The sequence below is a fragment of the Octodon degus genome, unplaced genomic scaffold, assembly GCF_000260255.1.
Source record: "Octodon degus isolate 3935 unplaced genomic scaffold, OctDeg1.0 scaffold00004, whole genome shotgun sequence".
Taxonomy (NCBI): domain Eukaryota; kingdom Metazoa; phylum Chordata; class Mammalia; order Rodentia; family Octodontidae; genus Octodon; species Octodon degus.
Genome location: NW_004524580.1, coordinates 31594986 through 31621497, shown reverse-complemented (window position 1 = coordinate 31621497; position 26512 = coordinate 31594986). Strand labels below are relative to the sequence as shown.

At 50.1% G+C, this 26512-nt stretch overlaps 1 protein-coding gene across 2 annotated transcripts in view; it reads right to left on the bottom strand.

Moving 5' to 3' along the window:
- Stab2 (stabilin 2) overlaps window positions 1-26512 on the bottom strand; it is a 157510-nt gene that overhangs the window by 107543 nt on the left and 23455 nt on the right. For both annotated transcript variants that reach the window (XM_023716932.1, XM_023716933.1), the window contains exons 5-11: window positions 25931-26000; window positions 19789-19884; window positions 16008-16133; window positions 14984-15180; window positions 11739-11872; window positions 3794-3927; window positions 2684-2766 (exon numbers count right to left, since the gene is read on the bottom strand). In XM_023716932.1, coding sequence (XP_023572700.1) covers window positions 2684-2766; window positions 3794-3927; window positions 11739-11872; window positions 14984-15180; window positions 16008-16133; window positions 19789-19884; window positions 25931-26000 — 840 coding nt within the window. The remainder of the gene's footprint in view (window positions 1-2683; window positions 2767-3793; window positions 3928-11738; window positions 11873-14983; window positions 15181-16007; window positions 16134-19788; window positions 19885-25930; window positions 26001-26512) is intronic.

Below are 26512 nucleotides of genomic sequence, written 5' to 3'. Positions count from 1 at the left end.
TCCTCCTCCTCCTCCTCCTCCTCCTCCTCCTTCTTCTTTTCCTTCTTCTCCTTCTCCTCTTCCTCCTCCTCCTCCTTCTTCAATGTATTTGGTACAGGGTCTCACTACGCAGCTTGGACTCATAACGATCTTCCTGTTTCAGCCTTCCCAGCACTGGGATTACAGGCATGTGCCACCACTCCTGGTCTTGGTAGCTGGGCTAAGCACACCTGGGGTGGGGCCAGCATGGTATGTGGTACTGGAGACTGAACCTGGGTTCTTGCACTTGCCTAGGCAGGCACTAAGACTGCTGAGCTAGCTCCACGACCCTATTAACATTATTCTTAGTAGCTGTCTTTTTTTTTTTTTTTTTCAGAACTGGGGATTGAATTTAGGCCCTTGCGCTTGCCAGGGAAGCATTTATTCCACTGAACCATCTCCCCAGCCCCAACATTATTCTCAATAATGTTTCCAAATGGAAAATCACAAGCAAAAAGACACCTCCTCCTTGGCTGACAAAAGGATTAGATGTAGACAATATGTGAGGTCCAGAAGACAGTAACATGGGAAAAATAACACTTGGCCCACCAGGTGTCAGATGTACAGAGTGGGCAGTCTCACAACATTGAGGAATGAAGTCAGGAACCAAGGATGGAAGTTAGATTCTTTTTCCATGCTTGGGCAACAAACAGAAGCCGGGAGGCCTCACAATATTGTCTTGAAATTACACTGCAAAACACAGTGTGATAAAATCAGCATGTCATTGGCAAAAAAACACACCTGAGGATCAGTGGACCAGATTAGAAGATACAGACACAACTACAAACACACTCAGCCACCTTATCTTTGACAAAGTGGCCAAACATGTTTAGTGGAAGAAAGATAGTTTATTTAGATTATTAATAAATGGTGCTGGGAAAACTGGCTTTCCACATAGTGAAGACTAAAATTAGACCCATGTCTATCACCACGCACCAAGTCAAAATGGATCGAATATTTAAATACTAAAACAGAAACACAGAATCTACTGGAGGAGAAAGTAGGTAGGAATCTTGAAGATATAGGGGTAGGCAGAGAGTTCATGAACAAAACCCAAACTGCATGGGAAACACTTCAAAGAATCAACAACTGGGATCTCATCTTATTGAAAAGTTTTACATGCAAAAAGAAATCACCAACAGAGTAAAAAGAAAACTCATGAATTGGGGAAAATATTTAGCTGACTATCCCCCAAAGGACTTCTATATAGAACATTTATTTATTTATTTATTTTTTGCTCCAAATGCCTTCAGGGTAGATTTGGCTGGCTTGAGTTGTAGGGATTGAACCACAGCAACCTAAGCCCGACTGCTTTGTTGAGACAGCCACTTAAAGAACTGAGCTAAGGGGCAGGCCCCCTATATAGAACATTTAAAGAACTAAAAGAAATCAGGTCTCCAAAATTCAAAGGCCCAATTACAAAATGGGCATCTGAGATGAACACACACTTCTCAGATGAACAAATACAAATGACAAATAAGTATATGAAAACAATGTTCGGGCCAGAGAGATAGCTCAGTGACACAAGCACCTGCCCGGCAAGCACAAGGTCCTGGGTTCAATTCCTGGTACAAAAAAAAAAAAAAAAGAAAAGATGTTCAACTCCATCGGTCATTTGAGAAATGCAAATTAAAACAACACAGACTCCACCTCACCCTGGGAAGAATGGCTGCCATCAAGATGCCAACCAGCATCAAATGCTGGGCGGGCTGTGGGGAGAGAGGAGCCCTTCTCCACCGTTGATAGAAGTGTGGGCCGGTGCAACCACTGTGGAAACCAGTGTGGAGATTCCTTAGAAAGCTGGGATTAGGGGTCGAGTCAACCCAGCTATTCCCCTCCTGGGTATTTTCCCAGAAGAACCGAAAACATTATCCCACAGTGATATATGTGTGCCCATGTTTACAGCAGCACGGTTTGTCGTAGGTAAATCTTGGAAACAATCCGGACACCCTTCAACTGAGGACTCGATTAAGAAAAGATGTATTTTTATATAATGAAGTATTACTCATCTATAAAAATGATCAACTCTAGGCTTTTGTAGGTAATTGGATGTGAGTAGAGACCATACTTGTAAATAAAACAAATCAGACTAGCATGTAGGAACATCATATTTTTTCTATAGTGTTAAGAATCTGAAAACATAAATAAAATCTGAAAGTTACAATAGATACTGTGAAAGAGAAAGAAACTGTTCAAAGGGAAGGAACAACTAGGGTGAGGGAAAGGAGAAAAGGAAGAAAGAAGGAAAAATATGTATGTATATATCCAGGGTAGCTTGGATAATAGTACTGCTCATATCCACTGGTTTAGTGAAAGGAACAGTTAATGCTAATTTTTTCTTCTTATTAATATTTTTAACTTTTTTTTCTTGCAGTACCAGGGATTGAACTTGGGGTCTTGTGCTTGCCAGGCAGGTGCTTGTGCCACTGAGCTATATCCCCAGCCCCTTTTTGATCATTTTTGGGACCATTTTTGCATACTTATATCTGGTAATCTGAACAACTAATTTGAAGACAACAAGATGCAATGTACTAACCATTCTCGAATTGTTATCATTGTATTTAGCCACATTCTATATCATTTCTTTTTAAAAATATAAAAAAAATAAAGATATTTATATGAGGCTTTCGCATGAGCCTCTCAGTGAAGGACTTTCAGTACTCACACTGAATGCTTTCGGCTCCTGTTCCAAGGGCAGCAGCAGGGTGAACGGTCCCAGGGAACTCAGCGGCCAGGCATAGACTTTGTCTGAGCAGGGGAGAGACGCAGAGACAAGCAGCGCGGACAGGTCAGAGGAGCGCGAGGAGCGCGGCTGTGTGGGGGCGGTGGGTCAGGACAGGCCTACCCGCGCTCCTCTCGGGCCCTCTGACCACCGAGGAGCTCTCTAAGGATGGGCGGCACCGCGAAGCACTGGCTGCTCCTCTGCGGCACTTCCCGCCAGGTCCCCTCCCCCGGCCTCGTCTTCACAGCTACCCAGGATGAGCAGGTTGTGCACAGCACACGGGTCATGCACCACACGTTCCTGGATACAGCACGTCCCTGTCACTAGGTGAATCTGGCTTTCTGAGCTGCAGCAGTCTCTGGAGCAGCGTCCACTTTCATTCTGCCCTGGACCCTGCAGATCCTGCTCTCAGCGCTGTCTCCCTCCTTCCGGGGAGCTGGGACATCAGGCCAGACTCTGTTCTCACGCAGGAGGCAGCGTGGACTAGCTCCTGGTACTGGGGAAGGCGGAAGGCCAACAGGACCCTGTCCACGGGGATGTCTGGGGTCCAGTCTGCAAAGGACACTCTGTCACACTGCCTGCTGCCATCTGGTGTTCTGCGAGCTCTTAGAGGGAGGCCGGGCGCTGGCCTGCTGTTCCCGGGCCTGTGTTGAGCTATAATACGTCACCCCTTGGGGTGCTTGGGCACATGGACATGAACCCAGGGCGCACACGCAGATGTATGACGAAAACAGAGGGGACCTGGCAGGATAGTTACTTCCTTACTTGTGTTCTTTCTGCAAAATCATTTTCAGCGGCTGACAAATTCAAATATAAATGCGAGGATTGCAAGGCCTGTGTTGACTGCCTGTCTGTGATGTTTTGTGGACTGGAGGAATGGATGTTTGGTTGGAAGTTGTGTCCAGTACCTGCTCTTTTCTCTTCCGCGTGTCCCTTCTCGAAAAGGCGGATCCCAACAGAGTACTCTGCCCAGCCCTTCCCACCGCCAGGCCTGGGAGCGGCTGCCCTGGGGAGGAGGGCCACGCCCATTCCCAGCCTCCTCTGCGTCCCTACCGAGGAGCAAGATGAAGGAGGTCAGCCTTCCTAGCCATTTCCCCCGGGGTGTGGTGTTGAGTTCTTGGATTCTCTCCATGATGCTTCCATAGCACGTGAAGCCGTCTCCCACGTAACCTTTCTGGCAGGTGCATCTGCAGAGGGGAGAGGGGCACAAGCTCAGGGCCCTGCAGCCACTGAACGTTGAGACCACAGAGTGCAGTGTTTCTTTTATGTTATTTTACATAGATTTCTTTTCTCTCTCTTTCTTTCTTTTCTTTCTTTCTTTCTTTCTTTCTTTCTTTCTTTCTTTCTTTCTTTCTTTTTTTTTGAGACAGGGTCTTGCTATGTGGTTCAGGCTGGCCTTGAACTCTCTATGTAGCCCAGGCAGGCCTCAAACATGAGGAGATCCTCATGTCTCAGCCTCCCAAGAGCTGGGATTACAGGTGTGTGCCACCACGCCCTCCTCCAAGGCCTCATTTAATGCACGGGGAAGCAATGCCTAGAAGAGAGGTGGAGCGGAGCCCGGCGAGGAGCAGACCTGAGTTCAAGTGCAGCAGTTGAGATATCCTGGGGAACTGAAGTATCCCACGGCTGCTTAAACTAAATGACAAAGACAAATTACACACCACTGCCACTGCTCACCCTCAGGGTCCTTCCCTCCCTTCAGATGCACTCATCATCGTCCTTGGCAATTCTGGAGTTCCTCTGTCCTGAGTGTCTGTATGAGGTGTGATCCAAAATTCAAGTCAGATGGAGGTCTAACATCTAGAATATGCAGCGGAACCTTTTGTTTGTGAGCAATTCGGTTTGCAAACAAAAATGTTTGGCAAAGTTTTTTGTTTGTCTGTTTGCAAATCCCGTGTTGGGTGACAAACCTGACTGTGGCCGTCCTTCCTGTGAATACACTAGAGGGGCCATATTTTCCAAAATCGTGGAGAGAATGGAGATATCACTGGAGAAGGAACTCAGAATAATTAGCTCCCATAGATAAAAGACCCATTCAAAAAATGGGCAAGTGAAATGAACGAACACTTCTCCAAAGACGTACAAATGGCCCATTAATACGTGAAGAAACACTCAACTTCTCTGGCCATTAAAGCAATGCAAATGAAACCAACACTGAGTTTCCATCTCACTCCCAAAAGAGTGGGCACCATCAAGAAGTCAGCCAGTGACAAATGCTGGGGAGGCTGAGGGGACAAAGGACCCCTTTACACTGGCAGTGGGAGTGTAGCCGGCACAGCACTATGGGAATCTCTATGGAGATACCTCAAAAAACTCAAAGTAGTAGAGTTCTACTCAGCCCAGCTGTTTCTCTTCTCGGCATCTTCCCAAAAGGGCTAAAGGCACCGTATTCCAGGGCTGCACGCATGCTTGTGCTTACAGCTGCGCAACTCACAACAGCTAACAGTGGATGGGGCCTGTCTGTCCATCAGCAGATGGGCAGGGAAAGAAAGTGCGGCATTGCCACATAATGCAGTAGCCTCCACTGCAAAGAAGGATGGACGAGTCATTCACAGGAAACTGGATGCGCCTCGAGGCCGCGATGCTGAGTGAAATAAATTGGAGACACAAGCTTCTGTCATACAAGAAGCCCCAAGTGTAAAGAAAGGGAAGAACAAGTGATAACAGGAAGCAGGAAGACAGATCTTCCTTAAGTAGGGTGGGATCAAGAGACGGAGGAGGGGCGGGGAAGCGAAAGGGCGGAAGATGTGCTGCGCGCATGCGCCAGCTCGCGCAAGGACTGTAACCGCTATGCACTACATGCACGCGCTAGTAAAGAAAGGAATCTTAAAAACAAACAAACAAATAAATGACAACAAAAAGTCAGACAAAAAAAGTACAGGGAAGGGCCAGTGAGATAGCTCAGCAGACTAAGTGCCTGCTTAGGCAAGCGCAGGGACTGTGGTTCGATCCCTGGTACCACAAGCCTCACTGGCCCCACACCCAGGCGCGCTGAGTCGGCCACCAAGACCAGGTGTGGCGGTGCACGCCTGCAATCCCAGCGCTGGCGAGGCTGAGACAGGAGGATCACCAGCAGTGTGAGCTGCATAGTGAGACTGTGTACCAAACACACTAAAAAACAAACAATAAGAATAGAGGGCATGCTCCTGCCGCGGGCCAGCCCGAGACGCACAGGCTCCTAAAGCAGGGTGCTGCGTCTTCATCCGTCTTACTCACTGGAGCTGTGTCATGAAACCTCTGACCCCTCCCCAGGGTTAGCACAACTGTGAAAAGCAAATGTTGTCCATTGATTCAGGACACCGAGGCAGTCAGAGACACCCACGAACGAGACGTTCAGAACTGCTCAGAAAGCGACAAGAACAGGATGTGCATGTTCAAAGAGTGAGACAAGATTTTGAGGAGGAGGTTAATGCAGTAACTTTTAAAAAAATGTTTAAACCTCGATGGTTTTTGATCACACCTCATCTAGTTGGCCTTCCAGAGAAGGTCAGGCAGTAAATCACGCCCGTCTATGAACACTACCTGTCTTTGTGTGCTCTTGGGTTCAGTCTTTTCCAAAGTGTGGTCAGGGCGCCTGCATGGAGAACTACTGAGCATATTCACTATAAATTTGGGGTCCACAGAAAAACCCTGACCTGAAGCAAGCTACCCAAGCCATACCGCAGGAGAAGGGAGCCTCCGAACTGCTGATGTGCTTAGGGGTCACGGCCCCTGCTCTCTCCTCCCAGCGGCGCCTGCCCACTGCCCCTTCCTTCGGGAAGCTTTCTGTGCTTGCCCTTGCATAGGTCAGCAACCCTTCTACGTCCTCTCTCGTGGCGCCAGCTCATTCTTCCTGGCTGTGATTGCAGGTCTGTTTCATTGTGTCAATAATATCTGCTTCCATATCTAGCTTCAGCAAAGTGTGAAGGCAAGGAGTATTGGTGTATTTGCCCCTGGTTGGAACCCCAGGGTGTGGCGCATGGCTAGGTGGGTACTCCGTCCACAGCTGCGTGACAATTAGGAATTGAATTAAATCAATAATATGTACAATGAGTTAATGTATATGTGTGAAATCGGTATGTCAATAACAAAAGTCTGAGCAATTGTGTATGATAGTGTCATAAGAGGCAAAGAGGCTCAGATGGGTAAATGTGTGACCATCCTACCTTTAGGGGAAAGTCCTAAGTTATAGCACTTGCCACTTTCTATGGTTTGTCTTCCCATGTTGGCCAACTTCAAATTACGAATACCATGCCAACAGGCTTGTAAAATCCCTGAAGATTTGGCACCGAGCTCATATGACTCAGTAAGACCTGGCTGGCACAAGCCACTGTGACCTGGAAGAGGGGGTGACAGCTGGCTGATTTTGACAGAGTCTGGGATGGGGAGGTGACACCAGGATTCTGGAGCTGAGGGAGAAACCAAACATGGGGCCGAGGAAGAACATGCCAGACAGCAGAGTTGGGGGATTGAGCAGTGCTGTGACATCATGGCCTTGTTACGGTGGGACATACCTAAAAACAAATAATTTAGAGACCCAGAGGTCAGGCCACTTAACTTCAGAGTTAGTTTCCTCATCTCCAAAATGGGTTTAATAACAGTACCTTTCGAGCATTTGATGGGAGATGATGAATGAAAATAGGGTGGTGGCAGTCATATGGGAGAAGTTCAGGGTTTGCTGATGATAATGCAAATGATGATTGGGTGTCTGTGATGGAGGAGATGGTGACAGTAACAGCCGTGACCCATAAACAGGTCACCAGGGGCCACGAGAGTGGCATGGGATGGTTGACCAGGATGCTAAGGGATGTGCATGTTCAGGGAAGTGACTAATTCTTTCCTGGGGGTAAATAAGGCACAGCTTCTTGGAGAAAGAAATATTGAAGCTAATTCCAGAGCACATCTCAGTTTCCCAGCAGGATGGGGGTTATTCAGTGACTGAGCCTTGGGGCTTTAACAAAGGGATGGCTCTTCACCTGGGACCACTTTGCCCCTTGGTCCCAGCAGACCTTGGGCAATCAAGTCTGGGGCCATTTTGGTTGGGGACCCCTTGGTATCCAGTTCAGTGAGGGCAGGAATGCCTCGCATGGGCCAGGCCCAGGTGACCTGCGACTGTCCTGCTGAAAACGTCTGGGGGCTGAGGTGGAGACACTGGGTTAGAAGGAATCACGAAGGTAGACCTAATCTTGAAACAGTACTTACTTAATGCAATCAAATAACCACTTCCAACTACAGGGGGAGAGGGCGAGGCTAACTCAGAGACATGACCCCCACTGGCCCTTCCCCGAACGCTGTGAGTATCTCTGGAGACACTGGTAACATGGAACCTTTGCCAGTCACAGAGTTAATTTCTCCCTAGAAATTCCTTTGGCTGGTATGAAGGTGGTGGTCTGTTTTGTGTAAAGTGAGATTGATGTTTAATGGCTGTAGCACTGTACGGAATGCATGAGGACATAAATAGCTTAATGTCTTATTTTACATCTCAGTATAAAGCCCAAGACTTTATAGACTGTCTTCTGACCTAAATAGTCTCTCCTAGAGCTATGCACAGTCACAGGCTGGAGTCTACTCGAAGCTTTTTTATTATTAGGATTTCTGTTGTAAAGTTTCAAAAACACCTGTAAGCCATTCATACCATATAAGTTATGGGTTGAAAATAGTGTTGCTAAATGTAGAATTATTATTATTATTATTCTTATTCTTGAGACAGGGTCTCGCTATGCGGTTCAGGCCGGCCTTGATCTCACTTTGTAGCCCAGACTGGTCTCAGGCTCACGGCAATCCTCCTGCTTCAGCCTCCTGAGTGTTGGGATTAAATGCGTGCACCACCACGCCCAGCTCAGAATGATCATTTAGTGTAACAGAACGTCCCCAACCATAGCACGGCTGCTTCTTTTATTTTTTACTAGTTTGGCCCATTCCTTCACTGGCTGTCTTGTTCCCTAAACTAGCCCTTATCTTACTGCTTTAATCGGTGACAGTTGTTAAGATGTAGAGGACCCAGACCCTAGAGGACTTTGTTTTCTAGCTGGGGGTCGAGATCAGTAAAGATAATGCGAGCTGGCTCTTACTGGTAGCCCCTGTGTCAGGTCCCCCTTGCAGTGCCTCACTCTAGCCTCTTAACACAACAACCCCACAAGGGGTCCCATTCTCAGCATCATTTTGGACCAGGAGTCAGAGACACAGAAAGAGTAAGCTCTCATGAAGACCACACAGCCTCAGAGGACAGCCCTGGAGCTTCTAACCCTGTATGATGTGCTGACCAAGGTTCCTGACCTGAACGTGAGGACTGGAGATCAGATAGGGGCTCTGGCGGGCAGGGGAGCGGGGCAGAGGCCTAGGGGAGGAAGCCTAGGGGAGGAGATGGGTCAAGGTGAGCGCTGCAGGACCAGCGTTGGCCGGACTCAGAGGAGGTGGGTGTGTGGGGAGAGGATGATAGCAGTAGAAGCAGGGGTAGGCAGGGGGCACTTGAAGAGCAGCACCACGGGCTCAGTACTTGCGCCCCCTTAAATTCACTTGTGGAAATTCAAAGCCTCAATGTGCTATCAGGCACTGGGAGGTGATTGGAACATGAAGGTGGGGCCCTTATACATGGAATTGGTGCCCTTCCAAGAGAGACTCCTCCAGCCCTCTCACCCCTGTGTGACAATATAATTGACAAGAAAGTGGCAGTTGACAGTCTGGAAGAGCCCTCGCCAGAAACTAGCCATGCTGATCCTGATCTCCGACTCTCAGGTGCCAGAGCTATACCAATCTTCCACAAGCACTGAGAAAAATCAATGTCACTAACCAAGTCCAAAAGTCAGGGTTGTTTACAGTACTTCAGTGCAGTTGGAATGTGAGCCTGCCTCGTCTGGCCTGTTTTCTTTTCAGCTTAATGGAATAGGAAAGTTGCTGTCTCCTCTGCTGTCCCTCCCTTCCTCTCTGCACGCAGAAGGAAAATAGTAAAGTGCAGTCACGCTGGGCAGGAACCTAGCTGAGCTTCTCAGGGACCAGCACAATGGAGTTCAGCATTCTAAGCAGCTTGTGTGCATGAATCAGCAAGCTCTGTCCAGGGAGCTACTGGTATTGGCAGTCTCCAATGAGCCAACTGGTCTACCAGAGGTTGGCCTTGCCCAAGCGCCCTCTGGTGGTCAGTGGTGGAGACCACCTTGACCCTGTTCTTTTGAACCGGTGGTGCCTGTGACCACCACAGGATGACTGTGAAGCTCTTGCATTAGCACTCACCATGCGGAAGATGAACAAGCGAAACAAATCTTTATCCTGGGCGAGTTCAATTACCTGAGGACCCGTGACTTTCCATTTTGCTAGTCTAACTTAACTAGACTGTTTACTGAGGCTTCTCCCCAGGTAAAGCGAGCCACTTTATTTACTTATTTTGGGGAGAAGTGGGAAGCACATGTACCCCTAAAACTCACTGCCAGCTCCACCGACTTCGGGTTTGCAAGAAGCGTATGCTCCTCTCACTGTCCAGGTTCATGTTTAGATTTTTGTCTTCTCCAGCACTAAGGAAAGAGTTGACTTAAGGTGGTCTGTGTAAAACTACTTGGAGGATGGTGAGACAATGCAGACCCCAGCTTAGTCTTCTGTGTCTCTAGAATGTGCGCTCGAGGAGCGGCCTTGTCCACACGCTCCCAGGCCTGTGTTGGGGCCCGTGTGCCCGCCTACGTGGCTGAGTGTGTCGGAGCATGCTCCTGGGTGAGCTGCTCTGTGTGTGCTCTGTTCTGCTGGGGCTGAAGCAGGACACCTCACTTAGCATTCATCACAGCCACAATAGAAGGGAGAATTCTTCCCCTTTTAGCTCCAGAAAAGCATCAGTCCTGAGGGGCTGCGTGGTGGGGCTGAGTGTTTGCCCAGGCACTCTGATTCCCAAGCTCTCTCCAATCCTCCCATGGCCAGGGTGGAGCTGCTCATGAGTTTGGAGAGAAAGGGACGACCAAAGGCCCTGGCTGGGCCAGTCTGCACACAGAAGACCTGATAACAAGGCAGGACGCTCTCGGCAGCTGGGGCAGGGCCCGGAAAGCACAGAGCAGTGTGTGACTGCAGGGCTCAGCGCTGTGCGATTCTGAGCTCACAGTGGTGCCGTGAGTCGCTCAACACCGGGATGGCAAGCTAGACCGAGAAGAGCCGGAGGCCATGTCCCCGCGCCCCAGCCTCCCCACTCAGCCTCTAGGCCCCGTGACTCCGCTGCCCCGCTCCTCCCACGCCAGCGTCTCTCCCGCAGTGCTCACTCAGCGCTGTGGAGCAGGTACCACTGCGCTCGCTCACACGTGGAGAACCTGAGGCCGGAGAGAGGGAGGCACCTAGGGGGAGCAGGCCAACACCCGCGCTTCCTCTTCAGATTCTGAATTCCACTCTCCCATCACATGAGCGCCTCCGCAGAAGCTTCTTACACAAATATTCTCCCTCACGGTGAGCCCCACTTCAGAAACCTGGCAACCCCCTGGGCACCTCCGCCGTCCCTGGCTTCCTTGAGTGCTGCTAGCAAGCAGTATCCCACGAGGAAGCAGGCATGGGCATCCGCGGCCGGGCTCCTGCACTCTCGGCAGCTCTGTGTTCGTGTTTTCCCAGGCACAGGGCTTTCCTTCTCTTCTACACACTCAAACCCACAATTAGGCAGGCTGCCAGGCAAGGTGGCACCCATGTGTAATGCCAGCACTCAGAAGGCTGAGGCAGGAGGGTTGCCACAAGTTCAGGCCAGCCGGGGCTACATAGTGAGTTCAAGGCCAGCCTGAAGTACAAAGCAAGAAAGACCTTGTCTCAAAACCAACCAACCAAGCATCAAGCCAGGTCAGGGGCTCAGAGGGTTCTGATGGCCTTTGCAGAGGAAGTAACTGCCCAGTGGTTCACTGGTTGAACAGAGAGCCCCCCAGGACCCAGAGCTCCTCACTCTCAGTAGGATGGCAGGGCGCACTGAAAGCTGGATGAGCCATGTTTCCTCCCCTTCCATGAGCTCGCAGCACCACCCTGCCAGCACCCTCGCCACTTGGGGGGTGGACCGAGGACAGAGGACACTTACTGCGTCTGGCCTGGTTCGGCCATGGTGCAGCTGGCCTTGCTGTGACACGGGTTCTTGGACTTGCAGAGGTCGGTCATGCTGCAGCCGACTCCAGGCACGAAGCCGTGGTAGTGCTCCTTACACTCGCAGTGGGACTGCGGAAGCAGGAGAGAAGCACAAACGGGGTCCCAGTGAGTCCCTGTGCTGGGCACGAACCCAGGGCGCCCTTCACGCCAGGCGGGCGCTCTCCCCCTGAGGCCTCAGCCATGTTAGAATTCTGTCATGAAAGCTGACTCCAAGGAGGTCTGAACGAGAGACGTTCACTAAAGTCTGGCCAAAACATTCAGAAATGGAAGTCATGACTGTGTATCTTACCTCGGGGAGTTTATAGCCTCATTTGTAAATCCAGCTTTCAGCTTTGTGGTTCCTAACCCCGGACCTCCCTGACTACCTGCTTCTGCTTTCCGACTATCTACAGGTGAGCAGAGACTGGTGTTGGGATGAGGGGTATTATTCTTATTCTTATTCTTATTCTTATTCTTATTCTTATTCTTATTCTTATTCTTATTCCTATTACTGGCAACAGAGATGGAACCTAGCGTCTTTGCACTGAGCTACATCCTCAGCTATTTCAAATTTTTTCTTATTTTGAAATATGATCTTGTTAAGTTATCCAACCTGGACTGAACTGTTTCTTAAATTTTTTGAGATAGGGCCTCACTAGGTAGTCCAGGATGGTCTTGAACTCACTGTGTAGGCTAGGCTGGCCTCAAATTTATGGCAATCCTCCTGCCTCAGCCTTCCAAGTGCTGGGATTACAGACATCTGCCACCACAGCATGCTCTGGCCTGAAGCTTTGACTCTCCTCATGTGGGAGGTACAGTTGCTCTAGATAATGGGTTTCGACTGAAGGGCTCAACCCAGGGGCACTGGAAGATGTCTGGGGACATTCTTGATTGTCACTAGGGAGGAGGACAGGGCTACTAAAGGCCAAGGATCCTGCTGCACACCCTGCAATGCACAGATAGTCTCCTCCCTGCCCACTCCAACAGAGAATGCTGCGGCTCAGAGCATCAGTGACTCTGAGGTGGAAAAGCCCCTTGCAGGGCCTGAAATGCCCAAGGCAATGAGTAAGAGAGGGGATTCTGCCCTTTGGAAATCTGCCTTTGGGCCCACTTTTTTTCTTTTCTTTTTCTTTCTTTCTTTTTCTTTTCTTTTCTTTCTTCCTTCTTTCTTTCTTTCTTTCTTTCTTTTCTTTTCTTTTTTCTTTTTTTTTTTTTTGTGAAACCAGGGATTGAACTCAGGCTCTTGTGGACCCGATTTCTAAGATACAAAGTGTTTAAAAAATAGGAATAAACAATTACATATTTTTACATAGAAATTTAGAAATCTAACCATATATATCATTGTAGCAGGACAGTTCTATGACTTTGTTTTCCTTGTTTCTTGTTTTCATTTTTAAATATTTTTTTATTTTTTTAAATTTCTTTTTCTTTTTTTTCTTCACATCCTGTAGGGATTTAAAGTTCAACATATCAATACTTGATGGAAAATACTTGTTTCATGTTATGTCTAAGATGTTTGATATTCAGACAGATAGGTTAAACTCAACTGCCTATGTTACAGGTAATAATATCATTAAGCTTCTTTTCTGGAGGGTTAACAACCTAAGTTTATGGACCAAAAATTAGAGAAAAAGAAGGGCCTCAAGGACAGTCAACATTTTGGCTCTAGCCTTTCAAGGTCAGTGAGGACTCAGGATATAAGAGAACCTGTACTGTAACATCTTGTAACTAACTTGTGTCCCAAATTTTCTGATCAAGGAGATTATGGGGCCAGAGAAGAAAGTAATCGATGATGTAGAGTGTGCCTAAGGAGAGTTACATGGAGAGAAAACATTCTCTCAGGCTTTCACAGAGAGCAAATGGTCAAGCAATGGCCGTGACTCATCCACATGGCTGATACTGACAAAGGATCTACAAACTGAGGTACAGGGTTTCAGGGTAAATCTTGAGGGGATTTGACTGACTTTGTCAGATACAAAAGTTACATTTCTTATTGTATAGGTCTTGCTTTTTCTTGGTCTTAACCGTCTAGCAGAAAAGTATAAAAACGAGGTATAAAAACTAAAGCCATATTAATATGCTGAGCTGTAAAATGCTCAAGTCAACAACTTCTGATGTTGCCAGTCCTATGGATATCCCACTACTATTATGGACTACTGGACCATATAGGATTATTTTGCTGAATTCATGTACCTACAATATTTAAATGGCAATAGAATACCCATTTCTGACAAAAGTAAACAATAAAAGGGGATACAAATGAAGGACCATTTTATATCTGTATATACAAAATAGGGTAGATATACAGCTACTTTCTCTTAATTCAATGAGAGGAAAGATTTGTACTAATAATGTTTGGACAGGATATCATGTATGCATCTTGCACTATGAATAACCACCACGAAGACAACAATGTACAATGTATTAATTATTGAAACTGTCCTACAAATTGATTTTGAAACTACCTCATTGCTATTTATTTCTCAATAAAATTAATAAAAAATAAGACACAAAGTGCTTATTTGATCTCACTCCCAAACTCCTGGCCCTCTGGCATGTGGTTTCCCTCAAAGTCCCTCATTTTGTGCTTGGGTGCTTATTTGCCCTTGGAGTCCTGCAACTCAGCCTCAGCATGGGTTGTGGAAATGTGTGATGTGCTCTTCTCCTTGGTGTGGAGGTAGGGCGGACTCTCTGCAGAATCTCAGGAACATCCCACTGGGAGGCCACGTAGAGTGCAGGGGACCCTTGGTGTGTCAGAGCTGCTCCCTGAGCCCGCCTGCTCCTGGTGCCCCGCTCACTGAGGCCTCCATTAGGTGCTTGCTGGGTAAGTGTGACATCAGGAACAGAGCTCTGCTAACTGGACTCCCTGGCAAAAGTCCCCTGTCCACACTGAGGTTCATCAGTCAAGGCCAGGTATGACACAGGGGTAGCAGCTCACCTAGAATGTTCTTCCTGTGCCCTGAAACTTCTTAGTGTTGCATGACATCTGAGGAATTTCATCTCTCTGGGACAGGGTGTTTTGGGCCATGAAGGGATTCCCTTCCTTTAACTTAGAAGATATCAGAGAGCTGGAGGGTCGAGGGTGAACTCTGATCACATTCACCCAAGGAAGGGCACAGTGGGCCAGCGAGACAAGAGGCGCCGGGGCATGAGTTCACGTTCTCTGGCTTCGTCCTGCTCTGGGACGCAAGCTTAGCTCACCTGTCCAGGCCCATCGTACTTGCACTGCGTGGTCCTGGGGTGGCAGTTCCCGAAGTTTGTCTGGCAGGGGTCCACTGGGATACACACGCGGCCGTCCCCCGTGTAGCCTTGTCCGCATGTGCAGCTGTGCCGGTTGGGTCCCAGGTATGTGCAGTGCGCGTGAGGGTTGCAGGGGTGCTCCAGGCATGGGTTGATGGCTTCAGGAGCAGCCACGTAAACGACAGGCAGTCAGCACATGCAGGGACAGAGGAGGAGGACAGCTTAGAGGGAGCCGCGGTCACAGCACAAAGCCGCACCACAGCTTGGAGAGAGAACGAAGCATTTCATTGAATCTCCCAGCCTGGCCCCCACAGCCCCATCAGACGGACATACGGCCACCACAAGTCACAGCTACCAGTATTCTGCTGTATATTATTACACCATACGATGGACGAAATAAATAAAGCAGCAGGAAAGAAAACTAAACTAATGCTCACAGAGTGTACAATATACGCAGACCCTGCTCTAAGTCTTTGCCACACTAACGAGCTCATGTGTTGCGTGGAGCCATGCTATGAGGCAAGGTCCTCTTATGATGCCCACTTGGTGGAGGGAACACTGAGATAAGGCAGAGCACAGGTCACGAGGTTAGTAAAAGACAGATCGAGGATTTGAATGCAGGCAGTCTGGCTTCAGATTTCATTTTAACAAACATACAGCATGGCTTCTCCTAAGGCGAATAAACAAGCAGAGAAAATGACCCGAAGGAGCGTCAGACTTTATGCTTATACTGATGAGGATGATGTAAAACGTGTGCAGGTTGCCATGTGTGCTTTGATCGTAGGACAGTCAGTCACACATTGAGGCTGGCTGTGGCACCATGTGGATTTGGCCTGGACTCGTGCATCTCGGTTAGTGACACAGAGACAAAGAGATGATGACTAGTAAGTGGCCGTGTGAGTGTGAGGCAGGCCGTGAATGGCTTTGTTGTTAAAAAACCTAAGCTGCTCCGCGGAGAACCTGGCGGGGTGGAAATTCCGCTCACGTTCACAGTGTTGGCCATTGCCTTTGTAGTTGGGGAGGCACCGGCACTCCAGCTTGGTTCGGTCTTCGCCCAGAGGTGCACATCTGGAATTTTCTGGGCAGAGCAGGGCTGCACATTCAGGAACAGCTGCATAGAAAGCGCATCGAGACACTTGCACTGGCTGAACAGCCAGTTCCAAAGCCCCCCAAATGACAGGATTTCCTTTTTTCAAAAAGCAACGCAGACTCGCTGCCACGATCTTAAAAATGCAGGCACATAAAGACTCAATATGTTTCAATTTTCACTCCTCAGTCCCCATGCCCAAAGAATCAATATAAAAATCTCCAACATAATATATTTGTCTATATACTTACTTATATGATTTTTTCACCAAAACCAAATCTTGTGAAAATACTTAGCAGTCTGATGTTTTAATTTGCCGACACATTAGGGAAGTCTTTAGGGATTTGCCACTTTAGTCTCTAAGGAGCTGCACAGTATTTCATAACGCTGGTGTGACTCATGGCTGCAAGGTACCACCAGAATCCGACTCATGAGGTGGGCTGCAACAGTGTCGTGCATGAAGGCGAACACTACGAGACTCGGGGGCAGAGGTGAAGGACAGTTTATTACTCCCAGGAAGAGCAGGACACGGAGTGTCAGGTTCTGGCCTTAGCTTCTCCAAGCCTCGTTTCCTCAAGGCCAGGCAAAGGGGGCCTGATTGGCCTCCGAACACGCAGTAGTTCTGTTGTATGAGGGGTTCTAATCGATTTGTTTTTACTTTCCAATGGATAATGTACCCCTGAGGGGTTAGCGACATACTCATTTGAGTAGGTAACATTTTAATATAAAGCATTATGGAAAATTAGCTAGTGATCATCGAAAAAGAATTCTAAAGAATAAAGAATGGCAGACATATAAAGGGAAATCGCCCCCCTCGGGCTGAGATAGGTACCCAAGGGGAACCTGCCTCTCTGAGACTGAGGGGTAGATGGCAGCGGGACCCGAATCCTTTGGTCGCTTTGTGTGGGGAGGGAAGTCCCTCAAGTTCGTTACTTGGGAGAGTTATTGGAGATCTGCACTGTTGGGCACCAAGAGGGTTGGCCACCTGCAGGAGCCGAGCCTCTGGGCTCACTATGTACCCGGAGCTGCCGGTCCTCGTGTGTTCATGGGAGTGGGAGCTAGGAAGCCCCTCCGAAGTGTTTGGAACATTCCCACAGGACCTGGGCACCTCTGGACTGCTGGGATGGGGCAAAGGCGAGGTGGTCAGTTCTCCAGATGTGTGTGGGACTGAGGAGACAGCAGATCCCTGGGTTGGGGCACAGGCCTGTCCCGTCTGGGGCTCCTGGCTATCCACCACAGCCCGGATCAAGCACCGGGCAGTGTTTGGTGGCCAGAGGCTGAAGGAAGCTGAGCTCCGCAGGAACCCAGCTCTGGGAAAACAGAGTGGGGCTGGGAAAATGGAGAAATGGAGACCCTGGTGCATGGGCCAGACCAGAACTAAGAAGAAAGTCCCTGTCCAGCAGCTCCCCCTGCAGACAGGGTTCTGCATCCTTCTGGCTGGCAGGGGGGAAATCTATGTAAAACCTGCCTCTACTGTCACAGAGCAGGGGCACAGGGTGGCTGTGCAGCCGAGAGGCCACAAATTCATAACTGGCAGTAGGAGTCAGCGGGCCCCGCCTCTGCTCCCGAGGGAGACACCCTATCTTCCAGGGCTGTGCCATCCACACACGTTCCTGAACAGTCAGGAAATGGATAACCAGCAGCAAGATGTGCACAGAGGTGAGACCCGCGGAGCACTGTCTCCCAGGAGTGGCCAGCTGAATCACCAACTGAGAGAGCACTGCCTCCTGCCCGGCCACCAGCTTCCTTGTCCATTGTCCTTTGGAGGACAATGGCAGGCAGGGTCGTGGACAGTTCCGCGATGGTGTAGTGAGCAGGGCTGTAATGAGCATGCGCTTCTCTGCCCTCCCATTTCCCGCCCATGGCTGGAGGCCGAGTACCCTGCGGGCCTGCAGAGTGGCAGCGTCATAGTCAGAAAGATCTGAATCTGGGCAACCAGCCAGGAGCGCACACGTGGATGGTGCAGGCGTGAGGATGCCACCTCGGTTTAACCCAGAGATCTCCGGCTGTCTCAGGCCACACCTCCTTTGGATTTTGTGGTCCCCTGTCCCCATATACCTAGTGGGCCCATTTACAAAATTTATAAACCAAAGAACTGAGTAACTACTTATACCACGAGAACATAGTAGCCATTTGCAAAAGTAACATGCTCAGTAGAAAGAAAAGAAGTTTAATTACATTCTTAAATTACCACCTTTACTTAGAAATGAGCCCCAGGAGTCCACTGGACCGACTACTCAAGTTGCCTATGGCTGGAATCACATTATACTGAAGCCCTCATCTGGCCTCATTGAGTTTTACATCACTGCTTGCTTTTTGTCGTAACAATCACTGGAAGCACAGCGAGGCAAAGATAGGCCATCACGGGACAGAGCTGAAATTCACAGCCTCTAGTTAATGAACTTCATTGCTCTGCACTGACTCAGGCTAGCAATTCGGGGCCATCAGCACGCAGCACTGTGTGTCCCTCAACAATCTGGCGTGTCCAGTGGCACCCAGGGGTGCCTTGGGGAGCGGTTCTAGAACCACAGTGTCAAGCCCCTGAGTCCCCGTGTTTATTTCTTACAGCAGCCAGCGCTGTCCTACCCAGTGCAGCCTGCCCTAACTTTCACGTGTTCCTTCAGCTGGTTTGATCCTCACAGGCAACGTGCCTGCCGTGAACTCCTGTGCACACACTCTTACGGCTGCTTAGTCCTTTCTTCCTCTGGGGTGGATCCCTACAAGGGCCACGGCAGCTCCTCCGTGTCCCATAGCCTCAGCAGGTGACTCCCACATCCTAGGCTGTGAGGTCTACCTCTCCCCTGGTTTCTTTTCAGCTCTGTAGATTCCAGCTACCTTTTCAATGGAGGTAATATGCTGGGCAAAACAATAAGGGAAACCAAAGCAGAACAGAACCCCCAGAGTTCTTATCCTACCTCAGTATGGCTTGAATTTGTATTCCTGAGGTCACTTGTGGGTTTCTAAGCCTTTTGTATTTATTTCTGGCTTCCATTTCTTACTCTGAGTCTTGGCTTCTCCTAGGTCTATGTTTACAATTGGATCATGTGCTTTATATTAATATAAAATGTATCTGCCACATGAATTGCAAATATTTCTTTTCCCTTGACTCTTGTTTATCTTCCGGCAGGACAGAAATATTTGTACACTTGGAAGCAAGTTTGAGCATGTTCTTTGGTAGTCTGGCTCCTTGGCAAGAAGGCCTCACTCTTGAGCTGCTGAGCAGATAGGAGAGGGTGCGGGAGGCAGTGGCTGGAGGCGCAGAGGGGACAGCTTCTCAGCTCAACTGGATTGGAGTGGGTTGTTCCCATGACGGCGTCCCCTGGGCCAGGTGCAGGTCCTCCTGCAGCTGTACTCTCTGTTTAGGATCCTCTGCCCCAGCTGTGCGCCCAGGTGCACCGTCCCTGGGGAGCCTCGCATGCTGGCCTGGGCCCTGTGCCCACCTTGTCACAGCTGTCCCCACACAGACTCTGTCCTCCAGCCTGCATCCCCCCGCACCTGTACCCACCAGTCTCGGCTCACCAGGGCCCTGGAGTGCTGACCCTGCCTGCCGGCACCATGGCCCAATGTCGGCCTGGGCAGAACAACCAGCGCGTCAGCCACCTGGTGGGCTGCAGCCATGAGCTGTCGGCCACGGCTTGCACCCAGCCTCCTGACACCGCTGAGGAGGCCAAGGACTTACGCGTGTCACAGGTGGGGCCAGTGTAGGCAGAGTAGCAGTTGCAGGTCCCGTCGCCTTGGGGGCCATTCTTGCACACGCCGTGCACACACGTACACACTGCAGGGAGAAAAGGGGGCCATTGTCACCTGACAGAGATCACTTCCAAAGGTTCTGAGAGCAAACACTTCTGCCTGAGCATCTGCAGGAGGGCGTGGGGACAAGGGGCTTTGAAGTCCTTGAGACCCGAGGTTGAATCCTGGCTTCAGGTACTTTTAACTGCCATTTGTCCACATGTGGTCTCATGTCTGAAGCAAACCCATCCTCTCAGGGGCATTGGAAATCTTCTCCATACTTTTTTTTTAAATTCTAGGGACGGGCCTACAGGGTGCTCAGGGCCTCACTACTAGATCGGACTCATAGTGATCCACCTGCTTACAGCCTCCCAAGAGCTAGGATTACAGATGTGCGCCACCACGCTCAATCTCAATTGCCATTTCAGCACCCCTGGGGGCAGGGCTGGCACAGCAGGCCCAGGGATTAAACCCCCAGCCCCTGAGCCTGTTTGCAGGTACTTTAATCCTCTGAGCTATTTGGCCGGCCCTCTTTTGTGTACTTTCAAAGGCTTTACTTCACCTTTGAATCCTTTGACGTGAGGATTAACTTTCTGTCTTAGTGTACACATCTGTTGGACTTCAAAGAAAAAGCTGCCATGGCCCAACCATTGTTGGACGCTGAGATCTACACAGATCAATCCAACTTCTGGAATGAATGGGACAATCAAGGATGAAAACAGAGTGCAGGGCTGGGGGTGCCTGTAATCTCAGCGCTCACGTTTGAACCTAGGTTCAGAGCCAGAAACTTGGGGAGAATTTGTCTTTGCAAAAACAAGAACAGCAACAACAACAACAGCAACACAAAAAGGGCTCAGATGAAGCTCAATGTGACACCCCTGTGTTCAATCCCCAGCAACACACACACACACACACACACACACACACACACACACACTTAATAGGACCTACAATAACAATGTCACAATTTCTCCTTGCTATAGAGGAACTTTTCAGCCAAGGACGGATCAGTTTGGGATGACCACGAAGCCACTGTGATGTGAACAGCCAGCCACGCAGCTTGTGGCACATTTGTGGCCTGGTTCATCATGCGAAGGGGCCAGCAGCGGTGAGTTCAAGGCGTGAAGCATTCAGTCCCCATTTGCTGTTGCAATTTTTTTTTTTTTCATTTACGTATTTGGTACAGGGTCTCACTACACAGCTCAGTCTCAGAGTGATCCTCCTGTTTTCAGCCTCCCCGGCTCAGGGATTACAGGCATGCGCCACCATGCCCAGACATGGTCACTGGCTCAGTGTACCCCAGGGGCAGAGCTGGTGTGGTAGGCGGGACCGGAGCTCAAGCCCTCGTCCCTGCACTCGCCAAAGAAGGTGCTCAGACCGCTGAGCTATCTCGCCAACACTTCGCCATTGCAATTGTACCACACTGTCCCCTCGCCACACACACACACACACACACACGACACATTAGCTCAGTGTCCAGGGTACAGAAAGGGTCTCACTGGACTAAAATTGAGGCTCTGGTGAGGCTGGCTTTGCTCTGTGGATTCCAGGGAGACTTTTCCTTGGCCATTTCTGGCTTCTACTGGGACCCTTCGAAGCTAGCATGTCCAGGCCAAGTCCCTGGCCCCTTTTCTCCTCACCTCTGTCTTCCTCTGCCACAAATAACCCTGGGGATGGCACAGAGCCCACCTGGATAGCCCAGGACACTTTCCCTGCCTTATGTCAATTGGTTAGCAATACCAATTTGTCGGCAACCTAAGTCCCCCTTTGCCACATCACTCAGCACAGTCACAGGGTCAGGGACAGGAAATAGGCTTCTTTAGGGGAGTCTGTTCTGCCCACCACAGGTAAGTTCAGTACACATAGTCCACTGTGACATATGCTCTAATGAGATACCATTCAGAGATAGACTTACCTAAAAATCTACTAAAAAATACCAGAAAAGCAAGGACTACTGAAGTTGGAAGCATTCCGACATCTCGGAGTCCCCCAAGTCCTTCGTGCTGCATGCCCCTCAGCTCTTTGTCTCTGGAGGTTCAATCCTTGCTGGGCTCTTGTCACGTCCTGTCCTGACTCCTGCAGTAGCACATTCCAACCGACCTCGCTGCCTCTAGTTTCTTGCCTTCCCATCCCACACATTTTATTTGTTTAGCAGGAACATCAGGAAATTTCCTAAAAATACCCCAGTGACTTTCAAATGCAACCAAATGAAATTTAAAATTTTCTCTCTGGCAAAAAAAGAGCCCTCCAGTCTGACTCCCACCCACTTTGGTAATTTTTCATTTTCAGCCCCTGCCACTGTATTTTATGCACCTTGAATTCTGGACACATGGACCACACCAGGTCACAGTTCACCTCCCTTCCTTCTTTAAGCTGGCTCATAACCTACTACTGTAGGGCACTGTGTTGAGATTGGTGGTCCCCGGGACAAACAGGACCAAACCTTACCCTTGGAGCACATGGTACAGCAAACAGCCAATGACAAGCAGCTGTGTGAAGATGCCACTGTGCGATGAGCCAATGGGATTTGGCCAGGAATAATGTGTGCAGGGCTCATCAGTCAGGGAATTTGAAGCCTGGCCTTTGCGTAAGGGACACTTGGGTCCCTCGAGTGCAGGTCCAAGTGCTCCCCCTCTGCTTCCCTCCCCTCCCCCTCCTCTCTCAGCCCGAGCCCCTGCTTCTGTGGTGTCCTCAGAGGCTCACAGCAATGTCTGTGTTCCCCAGCGTGTCCCGTCCCTCTCTTCTTCTCCTTTCTAGTCTGTTCCCGTACTTCCTTTCATCAAGCACTTCCTTTCAATCAGTCACTTTACCGTGCCAATTACTTAGAACCTTGTTCTCAACACTTTGTTGTTGTTATCACCCTTGTCTTACAAATTAAAAAAAGAGGACATGGCCAGCATCAGAGCTTACTGCAAGAATGGGAGAATTAAATTGGCTCTGCAATTGTCAGCCTCTTCCAAACCCAGTGGCCCTCGTACCTACTAGCAAGGACTCAATATCCTAGCGGATAGAGTTGCCTGGATCAGAGAGTGCCCTGGGGGAAGTCACCTTGGCTATGGGGCTCACTGGCGGGAGGAGAGCAGTGCGCTGCGTGGGACTCATAGAAGCCAGTCCCAGTACCTCAGTGATAGGCATCCAGCTCCTGCGGAATGCCGGGCGCTGCACTCAGCGCCGTCTCCAGGGCAGCCTCTGCCGTGGGTGAGCGGACACTGCACTGCAGGGCTGCCAGCCCGGTGAGTGGCGGAGGGATTCCCAGGTGTCCCCAAAAGCCCCTGGTACTTCATACACCACCTTGGCAGTTCTCAGGAGACACTCAAAAATGGAGAATTAAATCTAGTGATGTGGCTTTAAAGCGGCTAAAGCCACGGCCGTCCCGTCAGAGGGACCCCCAGCTCCCACCGCCCCGGGCACAGCCAGCAGCACCCTCTCCCAGGTCAGCACCCTGCAGGCTGTGCATGCTGCACCTCGGTCACTGCTCACATTTCTAGCTCTCAGGACCTAGCCGTATCCCTGGTAGGGCCCTCGCTGCCTCTGTGGTGTTAATGTGCGGTGGGTGCTCACCAGGGACAGGATGGTGTGGGCTTGGGACTCAGCTCTGGAGTTAGATACCTGGGACTGCGTCCTGCCTCTGTCCCATTGTGGCTGCAAGGACGCCAGAGAGTTCCTTGCTTCTTCACCCACTGAGTGAGGACACTCGCTTAATTAAAGAGGAGCATGGAGGCCTTGAGAGATTATTCTGAGAAGCCTCTTGCTCACTGCCCGGCACTGAGCAGGCGCTTGGTGAAGGCAGGCTGCTCTGTCCTCACGGCTGTGGGTTGACTTGGAGTCCTGCCGGGGAAGGTGGCTTTGCGTTCCACAGCTGGGAGCGAGGCACCTGCTGGGGAGCTGAAGGCTGTAGGCGAGTGCAGCTCTGAATCTTTCCGAACCCCACAGGAGGGCACTCTGGTAGCAGAGGTAAAGCCAGCATTGAAAAGGACCACCCTGGGGCCAGGGATACAGCTCCGTGGCATAAGCGCCTGTCTGGCAAGCACAAGGTTCTGAGTTTGATCCCTGGTACCGCAAAAAAAAAAAAAAAAAAAAAAAGGATGACACAACACTGGCACCCAGTGGACACCTGGCTAAAAGGGCTCCTGAGCTTCCCTGGCTCTTGTCATTCATTCATTCATTCATTCATTCATTCATTCATTCATTCATTTGTATAGTTATCCATGTATTAATTCAGCCAACCAATGCAGCGCATCCGTGCAGGCAGCCCCACTGTAGAAGGCCCTGGAGATGCAGGTAGGATGGTGCTCTGCCTTGGTGGACCCAGTGGCATCCCAGCCTCCGAAGTCCTGCAGAGTGTGTGAACTCTGGGGTGGGGTGTAGTGTGTGTGTAGGCTTTCCTGAAAAAATATCTGAATCAGAGCAGTCTACCCAATTCCATGTTTTCTATGGAAGCCGGAACTAAAGTGTAGTGGTGAAGTACTGCCCACCAGACTCCTTTGGAGGGACGTGGACCGGCAGACAGCGTCTCCACCACACCTGTGCTCCTGAGCCTTGGCGACCCAGCCAGCTCCCTGCATCCACAGTGCTTCGCCTGGGGCTTTTGTGTGACCCATGGGACGGCCACCCACACTGAGCCCTGTGATTCTAGAAGTGCTGCCCCGTCAGCTGCCCCCTGATGGCTGTGTGTATTCGTGTCCTCTGGCTGCTGTGAAAGCACCACAGATTTAGCACTGTGGCCCGGATGTGGTTTGGGTTTGTCACTTGGGGTCTGAGTGGTGGAGGGTTGGTCCTCAGTAAGAGGTGGAGCCTGATGGGAGGTCATAGGTCATAGGGTGTGGCCTTGGAAGGGTAGTTTTCCTGGGACCCCAGTTAGTGACTGAGAGACGGATTATTATAAAAGAACAAGAGGGCCCCTGTCTCCCTGGCTGCCTGTTGCTGGGGGATCCCTCTGGGAGAAAGTGCCGTGCTCCGTGAGGGGTTCTGTCAGGGTCAGGGGTCTTCTCCAGAGCCACCGTTATTCTGTGAGCAACACTAATGCCTTCAGAAATTGTTCAGCCTCAGGTATTTTCTTATAGCAATGAAAAACAGACTAAGATACCTAGTGTCTTAAAACAGCACAAATTCATTATCTTCCGGTTTTGGAAGTTAGAGATCCCTAACACTGTGCTGAAATCAGGGCGTCAGTAAGATTGGTAAGGTTGCCTTCTCAGAGGCTCGAGGAAGAAAGCTTCCTTTGGCAGCTCTGTAAGGTGCCAGCGTTCCTCGGCGATGGGCCTCTTCCACGGCTGGCGGAGTCTTGCTTACACCCTGTCACTGGCAGCCAGTTCTTTGCCTCTCTCCACATCCGGGCTCCCTTGTGATGACACTGAGCTCACCCAAATCATCCAAGCGAAGCTATTATGTTCAGGTCAGCTGAAGAGCCAACTATCTGCTACCTTACTACTCCTCTGCCCCACAGAGTAACTTGTGGGTCTCAGAGATTAGGATGTGGGCATCTTTGGCTGGATTTTTCGGCTGCCCTTTGGGTTTCCCCTTTCCCCTGGATTGGTGGGCCCTTTATTTGCCCCATCGCACATCCCAGTGGTTCCTGGGATCGCCTCTGAAGTAAACGCCTGCACTAAAGCCCTTGTCTGTAGGTCCACTTCTGAGGGCAACGGAATATGAGAAAGTGGATCAGCAAGGCGCGGGCATTCGCTGTGTGCAGCCAGCAACCTCTGACCGCTAAGGCATCAGTCTGTGAGCTCCCTGGAGTAAGGGGAATGTTAGAATACGGAGGACCCCTGATGGAATTAGAGACCCCTAGGTCTACACTGAAATCAGGGGCTGGAAAGACTTCATGGAAGGATGGTGGAGGGGGAGAGGCAGGGTGGACCTTGGGACCTGCAGGAGGAGAGGAGGTCCTGTGCCTCCCAAGGGCCCCAGTGGGCTTTCCTGCCCTCTGTGAGTGCCGAGGACCTCACGGTCACCATTTCTATCTCAGTTGCTGCCGTCTGTTACTCCACCCACAACCAGAAGCATGCAAGTGTTCGGTGGATTCTCTCAAGGGCTTCCCAGCAGACACTGCACCCTCCCCAGCGTACTGGTGACGCAGGAGACAGACATACCTGAGGAGCAGCTGGGTCCAAACAAGTTGTCCTGGGCGCAGACTTCACAGGCTGTACCACCAAAGCCCTCCTGCAAAGCACCGCGGGGGGCTGCCATTAGGCTGAGGGCGACCTGTGTCCCCATGAGATCCTGCTTGTCCCCTTGGTGGGTTTGATTAGCACCCCCCAAGTTATATCTTCCCCCAAGGTCCTTTCTGGTCCCCTCTTTCCCCCTGTATTTTAGGGAAGGGTCTACAGGGTATACAGGGTCTCACTACTAGATCGGACTTATAGTGATTCTCCTGTTTACAGCCTCCCAAGTGCTGGCATTACGTGTGCACATCACCACACCCAGTCTCAATTGCTGTCTCATGTGCCCTGGGGGCTGGGCTGGCAGGGCAGGCCCAGGGATTGAATCCCCGGCTCTTGCACCTGCTTGCAGGTGCTTTAATCTACTGAGCTAGTAGTGAGACCCTGAACACCCTGTAGACCCTTCCCTAAAATACAAAAGAAGAAGAAGGAGAAGAAGAAGAAGAAGAAGAAGAAGAAGAAGAAGAAGAAGAAGAAGAAGAAGAAGAAGAAGAAGAAGAAGAAAAAGAAAAA